General features: G+C 39.0%; 1 protein-coding gene and 1 pseudogene across 1 annotated transcript; both read left to right on the top strand.

Annotated features, from left to right (window-relative positions):
- Positions 1-710: 710 nt before the first annotated feature.
- On the top strand, positions 711-1,645 carry LOC107181382 (annotated as a pseudogene).
- A 9,720-nt stretch (positions 1,646-11,365) lies between these two features.
- LOC102772515 (olfactory receptor 50-like) lies at positions 11,366-11,746 on the top strand (the record flags this gene model as incomplete). Its single annotated transcript, XM_015568766.1, has 1 exon — positions 11,366-11,746. A coding segment is annotated over exon 1 (381 nt), but the record flags the coding sequence as incomplete, so codon positions are not given.
- Positions 11,747-11,754: the final 8 nt, after the last annotated feature.

Here is an 11,754-nt window from a genome sequence, read left to right as displayed (position 1 = left end):
GCCCCAACTCCCCAATCAGCCCTGCTCTGAGCCCGAACAGGGCCTGCACCTAGGGATTGGGCCTGCCCTCTGCCACCCGGGAGCAGGCCTAAGCCAGGAGGTCGTTATCTCCCAAGGGGTCCCAGACTGCGAGAGGGCACAGGCCGGGCTGAGGGACCCCCCTCCCCCCCGAGTGCACAAATTTTTGTGCACCAGGCCTCTAGTAATATCATAACTCTCATGGAATCATTTAATTCTTCTACAAACCCTATGGGTAGGAATTATCATGCTTATTTGGTAAAGATTAAAAATCAGGCTAAAAGATAAACTGTTGAAACCAGCTAGAAAGTGGTGGAGTCAGAACCCACTAGAAGTCTAGTTTCAGATAGTCAGAAGCAGTTCATGAAGAGGCGACTCCTTAAAATGTGAGCTCTGGAAGGAAGGAAATTTATCTTATTTTCTCCAGAAAATAGTTCAGTGTCTAACATGTTAGATAAATAAATAAATTTCATCTGGTTTACACTGAAGGGCATTTTGTGGACCACTCTAGGTTTGATGGCTCCCTCTTTATTTCCCTACGATGTGAGAATGAGGATTCGGGTAACAGCATGTGAGAAATACTGAGGAATTTCTCCATAGAAAATAGAAATCCAACAGTGTTGGCCATTATCACTATTTATCATCTCAGACATTTCGAATATTCCTTCCATCTAAGCAGAAAGAAGGGCAGCATGAGGCCTGAGAACCAAAGCAGCATGTTCCAGTTCCTCCTCCTGGGGCTCCCCATCCCACCAGGACAGCAGGGAGTGTTCTTCACCCTGTTCCTGGGCATGTACCTGACCACGGTGCTGGGCAACCTGCTCATCATCCTGCTCATCAGGCTGGACTCTCGCCTGCACACGCCCATGTACTTCTTCCTCAGCCACTTGGCCTTCTCTGACCTTTCTCTCTCCTCTGTCACTGTCCCTAAGGTGCTCATGAACATGCAGACTCAGCATCAATCCCCTAGGCAGGAAGTGTAACACAGATGTATTTTTTCATACTTTTTGGTTGTATTGATACCCTTTTCCTTGGAGTGATGGCATATGACAGGTATGTGGCCATCTGTCACCCTCTACATTACACCACCATCATGAGGGAGGAGCTGTGCATATTTCTGTTGGCTGGATCTTGGCTCCTCTCCTGTGGCAGTGCTCTGTCCCACATCATCCTTCTGGCTCAATTGTCCTGTGCTGACAACATTAGCCCTCACTTCTTTTGTGACCTTGCTGCCCTGCTTAAGCTCACATGCTCAGACATCTCCCTCAATGAAATTTTTATCTTTGCTATTGGGGGAGTGATCAGTATCCTGTAATTTACTGGGATTCTGGTCTCTTACATTCAAATTGGGGTCTCCATCCTGAGGGTCCCCTCTACCAAAGGGATCTGCAAAGCCTTGTCCACCTGTGGCTCCTACCTCTCTGTGGTGTTTCTATTCTATGGGACAATTATGGTTCTATACATTTTCCCAACATCAAACAACTCCAATGACAAAGACATAATTGCCTGAGTGATGTACACAGTGGTGACCCCCATGCTAAACCCCTTCATCTATAGCCTAAGGAACAGAGACATGAAGGGGGCTCTGGGGAAACTTTTCAAGAGGGAGATCCTTTTCTCTAAGTGACAGTGCCCTACTCGTTATTATCTCATCCACTGATCCTGTCAGAGAAATCTCCTTGAAAAATGTGCAGTTAGGTAACCATCCTGTTTCTTGCTCTGTACCCACTTTTAATAGTCTCCCTTGTTTGGTCCCCTATATTCCATGGATTAGAAATGTAAGATATAATTGCAGAAGGCACCTTTTCACTCTTTAAATTCTTGACTCCTAAGTTGAAGATTGGAACTATCAAATGTGTTATGTGACAGTACATTTTAAATAAAAAGTAAAATGTACATTTGACCCTTATTTGAGTTAGTTCTCATATCTACAAAGTTGAGTTTCTTTAAAAAAATTGAGGTATCATAAAATAGTTGCATAAAAAATTAATAATAATTTAGTTTCTTAATTTTTTTTCTCTAGTACTATAAAGTTCTAGGAAGTTCAAAGTACTTTTCTTGCTAATGAGGTAGCTAATTAATAAAGTGTTTTCTTATAGCTACCTAAAATTAAAAAGTAGAGCTTTGACCTTACTAGTTAGTTTTATTGTGCCCATGGCAGAAAGAACCCAATAGAGATGCATAGGGCAATCACTTTATTTAAAAGTTTCCTGATTCTAAGTCTTTTTCCCTCTATGGGATGTTTCTTGGTGGGGTGGTCTATATTCCTCTTCCTTCCAGTTTGCGAAAATGAAGATTATTTCTTTCTGCTCAAACTGAAACAATCCATTTCTAGTTGAAGCAAAAATAAATGTTATAACATTTATTCATGATATAACACCCATTAAATAAATTTGTATTTCAAATTTGTACTATGTACTGGGCAATGCTTTACAAATGAGTCAAAATTTCTCCCTTTGAGGCTTTTACACTAAAGAGGAGAGACATTGTCAGTAAAAATAAAAATGAAAAATGCATGTTATGTTAAAAGATAATGAGTGTCATAGTGTGGATATTAGCACAAACAGGGTGAGCGGTAAAGGAGTGTTGCAGATGTCCCTGTTATTTTAAGTAGTCTAGTGGCCCAGGTAGGCTTCCATTAGAACAAAGGATTTGAGCAAAAAGCTTAATGAGAACAGAGGAATAAGTCATTGTTTTTATCTGAGGGGAGGAATATTCCAGACTGGGGAGTAGAAACTGCAGAGTCTGAGACGAGAGAGTGGTTGGCATGTTAAAATAAAAAATAAAAAAATAAAAACAGAAAGGAAGCTAAATTGACAGAGAGTGAGCAGTGTACTGAGGGGATTGGTAGAAGATAAAGATGAGAGGTAACAAGGGATATCAATATATAAAGTAAAAGTATTTGATAAAATTCAACATCCAATCTTGATTTAAAAATCTCAGAAATTAGAAATAGAGAAAACTTCTTTAAATTGGTAAAGGATATCTATGAAAAACCTAAAAAAAAAAAATACCATACTTAACAGTGAAAGACTGAATACTTTCCTCCTAAGATCAGGAACAAGGTAACAATTTCAGTGGTACCACTTAAATTCAAAATTGTGCTGTAATAGTGTCTATACTTAATAATGCTATGTTGTATATATGAAATATGCTAAGAAGGTAGATCTTATATTAAGTTTTCTGCAATAGACTGAATATTTGTGTTCCCCCCAAATTTATATGTTAAAATCCTTACCCCCAATGTGATGAAGAGAGACAAGTAGGAAAAGCCACTCCATAGAGAATAGTGGATTCTCCTCATGAGAGAAGGAAGAGAGATCCCAACCATCTCTAGAGGTTGAGCTTATATATGTTTGTGGTTTCTATGGAAAATTGCTGGTATGGGGAAATAGAGAATAGCAAAAAGTTTGGATTAACTTTAACCTTTATAAGGTATATTGTGTGGCCTTTATTGTATGGGTAAACAATAAGGTGTGGGTGAGAAGCTATTAATCAACATTTGAAGGAATTTTCCTTATCTGGAAGTTCTTTGAGGTCTCCTTGCATCTCCAGTCAGTCCAGTTCCATGTCAGACAGCACGTAGCAGACCCCTGACTTAGCTTTGTTTGACTTAGTTAATTTATATAGTTCTCATGTCCCTAACCTATATTAAAGGTAATAACAGAAACAATGTAAAGAGAAATATTGGCTTATACATAAGAGAAATGAATTAACAGCAATGTTCTAAGTGATGGGAGGGAAGTATTGGGAGTACTCTTACATAAAGTAACTACACTACCTGTTATTTCAAAGTGAACTTAGATTAAGTTTAAAGATATGTTTCAAACTATAGGATACGTTAGTTTGAAAAAATGTTAAGAAGAATAATGGATATGCTAAGAAAAGAAAGAATAAATAATCATGTAAAATGCTCAATTAAAACCAGAGACACAGAAAAAGAGGGGAAGATAGAAACAAAGACCAAATGCAACAAATAGAAAACAGGTACAATATAGCAGGTACTAAAATCAAACTACATCAATAATCACTTTAAATGTGAATGGACTAAAACCATCAATTAAAAGGTAAACATTAGCAAAGTGAATAAAAAGATAAGACCCAACTATATGTGCTTACAAGAAACTCACTTTAAATATAAAGGCACAAATAAATTAAAAGTATAGGGTGGACACAGAAAACTGAAGAAAATATTTACAAATCACATGTCTGACAAGGGACTGACATCCAGAATATGAAAGAACTAAAATTCAACAACAATAGCAAAAAAAAAAAAAAAAAAAGACACCCAATTAAAAATTGGGCAAAGGTCCTAAATGACATTTATCCAAAGAAGATATACAGATGGCCAATAAGCCCCTATGAAGATATTCAATATCATTGGGGAAATGCAAATCAAAATCACAGTGAGGTACCACTTCACACCCATTAGGATTACTATAATTTTTTTAAAAACAGAAAATAACAAATGGCAAGGATATGGAGAAATCGTAACTCTTGTGCACCGCTGATGGAAATATAAAATGGTGCAGGCACTATGGAAAATATTATTGTGGTTCCCCCAAAATATAAAAAGTAGAATTTTGTATTATCCAGCAATTCCATGTCTGGGTAGACACACAAAAGAATTTAAAGCAGTTAGTTAAACAGATATTTGTACACTCATGTTCATAATAGTCAAAGGTGGAAGCAACCCTAGTGTTCATTGACAGATGAGTGAATAATTGAAATGTGGTATATGTATATATACAATGGAATATATTATTTATCCTTCTAAAGGAATAAACTTGTGACACATGCTAAAACATGGATAAACCTTGAAGATATTATGCTAATAAACCAGACCCCAAAAGGCAAATACCTATGTAATGAAATACATAGAATAAGCAAGTGCATAGAGAAATACATAGAATAAGCAAGTGCATAGAGACAGAAAGTAGAATGGTTACCAGGAGCTGGGGAGTGGAGAATGGGTAGTTATTATTTAATGGGTACAAAGTTTCAGTATGGGATGATGAAAATGTCGTGGAGATGGATCGTGATGATGTTTGCTTAAAAATCATTCAAATGGTAAATTTCACATTGTGCATATTTTACCACAATACAATAGTGAAGGGATAAAGAAAGACATACCATGTAAAAACTGATCAAAAGAAAGTTGGAGTAGCTATCTTAATGTCAGAAAAAGCTGATTTCAGAACAGGAAAATGATCATGGATAAAGAGTTCATTACATAATGATAGAGAAGTCAATTCACCAAGAAAACATAACAACCATTAACGCATAGGCACCTAACAACAGAGTGTCAAAAACTGATAGACTGGCAAGGAGAAATAGACAAACCCACTATTAACGTTGGAGATTTCAACACCCCCTCTATCAGTCACTGACAGATCCAATAGGCAAAAAGCCAGCAAGGATATAGTTGACCTGAATAGCACCATCAATCACCTGGACCTAACTGACATTTCTAAAACACTTCATCCAACTACAGCAAGAGTACACATTTTTCTTAATCTCATTTGGAATATTCACCAATATATCCCACATTCGAAGTTAAAAAACAAATCTTCATCAATGTAAAAAAAAATAGAAATACAAAGTATGGTCTCAGACTACAGTGAATTTTAAACTACAGATCAATAGCAGAAGCATAGCTGGAAAAATCTCAAAATTTTTGGAGATTAAACAACACATATCTAAATACCACATGGGTCAAACAAGAACAAGACAAATTTAAAATATTTTAAACTAAATTAAAATGAAAACACAAGTTATGAAAAATTATGGGATGCACCAAAAGTAGTGCTTCGAGGGAAATGTATAGAATTAAAAATGTATATATTATGAAATAAGAAAGCTCTAAGACTGATAGTATAGACTTCTACCTTAAATAACTGGAGAAAAAAAAGATAATATAAACTTAAAATAGACAAAAATAACAAATATTGGAGCAGAAATAAGTAAAACTGAAAACAGGAAATCCATAGAAAAAATCAATGAAACCAAAAGTTGATTATTTGATAAAATTGATAAACCTCTAGCTAGGCTAATTAAGAAAAATAGGGACTTTTACAAAACACAGCAGGCGGCTCAAGGAAGTTGTAGGAAGGTCAGAGCATCAGGCTTGGGGCGTTGGAGCTGGAAACAGACCCAAACCACCCCAGTTCCATGAACTGCAGGCTGAGGTGCATGCAGGCCTTGTGAAGTCTGGGGAGGAAACAGACTCTATTCCTTCACCTGTAAGACAGTCATGGAGCACAGACAGTGTGCCAGCAAGGTACAGCAGACCCCTCCCTCGCTGTTCTCATAGAGTTTATGTTCCAGTGGGGAGGAGGCCACAGGATGCCAACAGAGAAGTGCCTCAGCCTTACTGAAGAAGGCGAGGGGTGGTCAGACCCTTTACCAAGGGTTCTCTGTGATGGAGGCTCTCTGTCAGCCACTGCCAGGATAGCAAGACTTGGGGTCTGGGTAGAAGGCTGGCCTCTGGATGGGCAGGAGCTGGCCCAGGAGCCCAGCCCCTTGCAGGGATGTTGTGGGAGAAATGTGTGAAAGGCCAGGCCTTTGACTCAGCATCATCTCCTCCATCCTAGGCACCATGCCGGACCTCATTTCTGTCAGCCTCTGCACTTTACTGACATAAAGCCCTTGGTGATTTATGTGCAGCTCAGCCTGCCCAGATTGGACCTGGAGCACCACACCTACCTTCTTGGGGCCCAGCTGGAGTATCCAGAATCTACTGAGGCAAAGCCTGAGGGACAGGAAGAGTGAGGGATTGATAAATGTGTGCATTCGAGGGGGCAAGGGGAGTGGGTTATGCCACACTTGGAAAAGCCGCCAGAGTCTGGAGCTGGGCCAGGAACAACGTGTAGCCTCAGACAGCAGATAGCAGTGTGAGAAGGCTTCCTGGGGCGGAGTCTGGGCTGAGAGGTCTCGTAAAGGCAGTATGATGTTTTTCTGTCTTTGCAAAGGCAAATGGAAAGCCATTCATCTTGGTTAACCTTTCTCCTCTTCCATTTTCAGTGCCAAGTTTACTAGGTGTACTGGTTGACAATGGCGGATTTTGTAATCAAAGAAAACATGATAATTTCAAGAGAAACATCGAAAGTGCTTCATTCAAAGTAATGTCCATCGCTACCTACACATTTCCCCCATCTTTCAGGTAATTTGTGGATACCGTCCCAATAGAACTTTTCTTGTTTTGAGGCAAACCATTCAGAGACCCAATTTTCCACTTCTTCGTATGTTTTGAAGTGCATGTGACATGGATAAGAACAAGTGGTAATCTGAAGGAACATCATAAGCTTCCCGAAGTATACGATAACATTCAGCAGCACTTTTCTTCAAAATAAAGTAACGAATTAAAACTTGCTGCAAATGCTCTTTTTTTGGCACAAAATTCGACATTTTTAAGCATAAAAATATCTATGATGTTAAAACCTTCAGAAAATTTGACATATGAAGTTTTGAAGCTTGGTGTCAATAAAACAAAACAGCATACATATCAAATCGCATATATATCAACACATGTGAAACTCCATCTAGTGAAAAAAATCCGCATTATTAACCAGTACACCTAGTAAAATATAGTCTATCAACAGTCCCAGAACTAGAGCCAGCAACCGTGCCAGATTCAGCACCAGCACCAAATCTAGAGTCAGTCCACAGCTAGAGCCAGCTCCAGACTTAAGAGTCACATCCAGTACCACCAGCTCACCCACCCATTCAAGTTGGAACTAGCACAACTTTTAAGTTAGAGCCAGTTTCAGAGCTAGAGTTAGCTCCATCGCCCACTCTAGCACAGCTATAGAGCTAGAGCAGCTCCAGTGCCAGAGCTGGAGCCACCTCCAGAACTGTTTTCACTTATTGCTATGGGGTACGGGGAAGAGGAGGGAGAGATCAACCAAAGGACTTGTATGCATGCACATAAGCATAACCCATAGGTACAATCAGTAGGGGGGTGAGGGCATGTGCTGAGGGGGTGGGAATGAGTGGGGAGAGGTCAATGCGGGGGAAAGGATTCATATATAATACTCTCAACAATAAAGAAATTTTTTTAAAAAGAGAAGGAAAGATTACTGGCGGCTCCTAGAGGATGTCAAAGGGAAGGGGCTCAAAGAAACTGTGGATGACGGCAATGCTTTGTGTACTCATATGTATTTGTTCAAATGGATGGACTAGCTCAGTAATATCTGAGCATGTAAAGTATATATTATAATAAAATATAAGAAGAATGTAGACTGTTTAATTTTTTCACCTTTATGAGTAAAAATAAAAGCACACAAGAGTAATATGCGGTGATAAATACAAGGAGATTAACCTCTGGAGGAAATTACTGGGAGAGGCATGATGAAAGATTATTTCTCTATTTGGCTGATAATTTTAGGAATGTATTTCTTTGGAATTCATCACTCAGCACTTAATGCATGCTAATTTTTCTGTATGCATATTATACTTCCATTATTTAAAAGCATCATTTGAATCTACCGATGAGCTCCTTCAAATCCTGCCTGTCTGCCTTCTCTTAAAAGGAAATGAATAGCCTGATTTTTATGCTTATGATTTCACTAAATTTCTACAGTGTAATTTTTATGTGTACACATCTCTCTCTGTTTCTGTCTCTCTTTCTCTGCGTGTGTGTGTGTGCACATTTACATATGTCAGCAAGAGGCCAGGATTTATAGACACCATGGTCCATTCCCCAGGGTCCCATTGTGATGGTGGGCTATAATGCCCCTCAACCTTTTGTTCAGAAAGTGAAAGTATTAGCGTGGTTCTGGTGTTCTTGAAATAGCACTGGGTTCAGAAACAAGAGAGATTCACTAACACACTCAACTGCCAGTTCCGTTTGTTATCAACTCGGAAAAGCATTTTCCCTAATGTCAACGGAGAAGACAAAAACCTTTTGGAATCACCAAATCCCTAGTAGCTGTGTTGTGGTTATTAGCATTGTGCCTCCAAGGATGAACTCTCCAAGTGCCTGCTATCAACAAACAGTTTTCCCCTCAAGGGAACTAAAGGCAAAAAAGCAATTATTCCAGTTTGTCTCTAATTTGGAGGCGGGGGTGTAGAGTTGGCCACCCACCACCACCTGGGTTTTCTCCATAATCTATTAAGTTGGAACCCACACCCATTGCTCAGAGTGTTAAACAAGTGTGTATCTACATATCTATCTTATATGATAGAATTCTTCTACCTGTTGTGATGTATCTTTGAAACCCTTAGGGACTCTACCTGCTTCACTGTATTGTGTGTCTTCTAGAGAGAAATAGTGGAACTTTCTGATGCTGCAGCTGAAAGTGTAAGTGTTCATCACCTAAAAGGCAATATCAGAGTAGGGGTGGAATTCACTATTCAGTAGTGTGACTGCATGTGTTTGTGTGTTTGTGTGTGTCCAATGTAAGTTACTGGTCTCTAGCCTGTCCCAGAAGCACTTCAGACCAAATTTTAACAGACAGCTCCATGTAGACTAATTGATCTCAAACTGATCCTCTAATTTTCCAAGGAATAGAAAAACATACTTCCTCTTGCTTATCATTCATCCCCAATTAAGTCTTACTGGTTTTTACTCCAATTTTATCCATATTCTGTAATGATCTTCATCTTCTCCTATAATCCAGGTGTAAGCAGGTATCACTTTTGTACCTGAGCTACTGCTATGTCATTCTATTATTTCTGCTAACAGTCTTGCCTAGCTATCATCTGTTCTCTGCCCAGGAGCCAGCATACTATTTAAATGTTTGCATTCATACCTTTCCTTAAACATTTTCATGAGTGTTCTCTTGCTCTGAGAATAGAAAAAAAACTTTCCATTATGGCAGAAAAGACCTTACATAATCTGGTTTCCAGACAAATCTCCAACCTCATAATGTTCCCATGCTGATATGCTCCTGAATTTTCTGTTCCTCAAACACCATAGCCCTCTCTTCTCCACTTAACTAGAATGACCATTTTTATAATCTTCACATGACATGCTATTATTTTTCAGGACTCATTGTAAAGAACACATAAGACACGGTTTCTTCACCACCTTAGCCTCTTATAATTAGACAGTATCTATCAAAATTGTAAATATACATATCTTCGTATTCCATTTCTAAGTTTTATCCTTCAGATATATATGTATATGTGTGTGTGTGTATATATATATATATATGAAAATGGCATATGAAGAATGTTATTAGTGAAATATTGTTAGAAACAGAAGAATATGAGAAACAACCAAAATGTCCATCATACAGATAGCCCATTGTGGAAATATGTGGATTCTACTTTTTAATACTTAGATCTTGCTGTTTTCTTTCACTATTATTTTGTGAGTGATCACATGGGCAAGTCTAAAATTATTGACCTGTCAGAAAGAGAAATGATAGTATTGGCAAAGTGTACGAAGTGTTAGAATATGACAAGAAAAATATCAGTTATGAATCACTAGCACAGGATAGGAACTGTAAAAAAGGTGGACACTTACAAACTTTATTCTTTGGCAGATCCAAGATATGACTGGGGGGGGGGCGGGAAGTATTTCCTGGTGTTCTGAGAACTTGAACAAGAGTGATCTGGTAAGAACTGAGGGAATAAGGTGGGACTTTGGAAGAGGAACAGATGTTTTTCTCCACATTCCATGATGATTCATTTAGAAAGAGTGATGCTAGACTGAAAATTTTGAGGAGTGGGAAGGAATTATCTTAAAAGAAGGTCTGATGGCTGTGTAATTATTATTTCGCTAGATTTATTATGTTATCGACATAGGTGCTTCTTCTAAATGCCTTTGAGTTATATGTGATGTTTCCACCAAATCCTCAAATCCTGATTTCTGGAAGACCCAGAACAGCCCACTGGGCTGTCTATTCTTGACCTAATCTAAGGAAATAAAGCATGGTATCAGAACAATTAATGAAATATTGCTGGAGACAGAAAAATACAAGAAAAAGCCAAAGCATGTGTGAGAGGCATGGGAAGGTTAAGAAAGGACAACAGGCCCCTTGGAGGGCCTCTAGTAGTGACTCTAAGAACTGGTTACTGACCTAGCCTTGCCCCTCATTTACTAATCTCAGATTTCTGGCATGAATTCCTAGACTCCTCAAATTTGAACCTGACCTGACATGATTATCGTTCTGATGGTTCATGGTTTTTCAAGAAGAGATTGCTTTGGTTTCTAGGTGGACATATATGATCCTGATATCTGACCATTATTAGCCCATTAGTGGGCAAAAATTATGAGTTATTCAGGTTAAAATTCATGTACTCACTAATTGTCATGTTTCTATTACTTGTAGTCATTAAGGTTTCACATGCTTTCACATCTCCATCTCTTTTTCCATCTACAGCAAAACAGAAGAAGACCATGAGGGGGGATAATCAGAGCAGCGTGTCTGAGTTCCTCCTCCTGGGGCTCCCCATCCCGCAAGGGCAGCAGGGCGTGTTCTTCGCCCTGTTCCTGGGCATGTACCTGACCACGGTGCTGGGCAACCTGCTCATCATCCTGCTCATCAGGCTGGACTCTCGCCTGCACACGCCCATGTACTTCTTCCTCAGCCACTTGGCCTTCACTGACATCTCCTTTTCATCAGTCACAGCTCCAAAGATGCTCATGAATATGCATACTCAGGATCAATCCATCTCCTATGCTGGATGCATTTCCCAGGTGTACTTCTTCTTATTTTGGGGGGATCTTGATAGTCTCCTTCTTACCTCCATGGCCTATGACAGGTATGTGGCCATCTGTCATCCCCT

This window comes from Myotis davidii, unplaced genomic scaffold, assembly GCF_000327345.1.
Source record: "Myotis davidii unplaced genomic scaffold, ASM32734v1 scaffold64, whole genome shotgun sequence".
Taxonomy (NCBI): Eukaryota; Metazoa; Chordata; class Mammalia; order Chiroptera; family Vespertilionidae; genus Myotis; species Myotis davidii.
The sequence above is the reverse complement of the archived record's forward strand: the minus strand, read 5'-3'. Positions and strand labels throughout refer to the sequence as shown.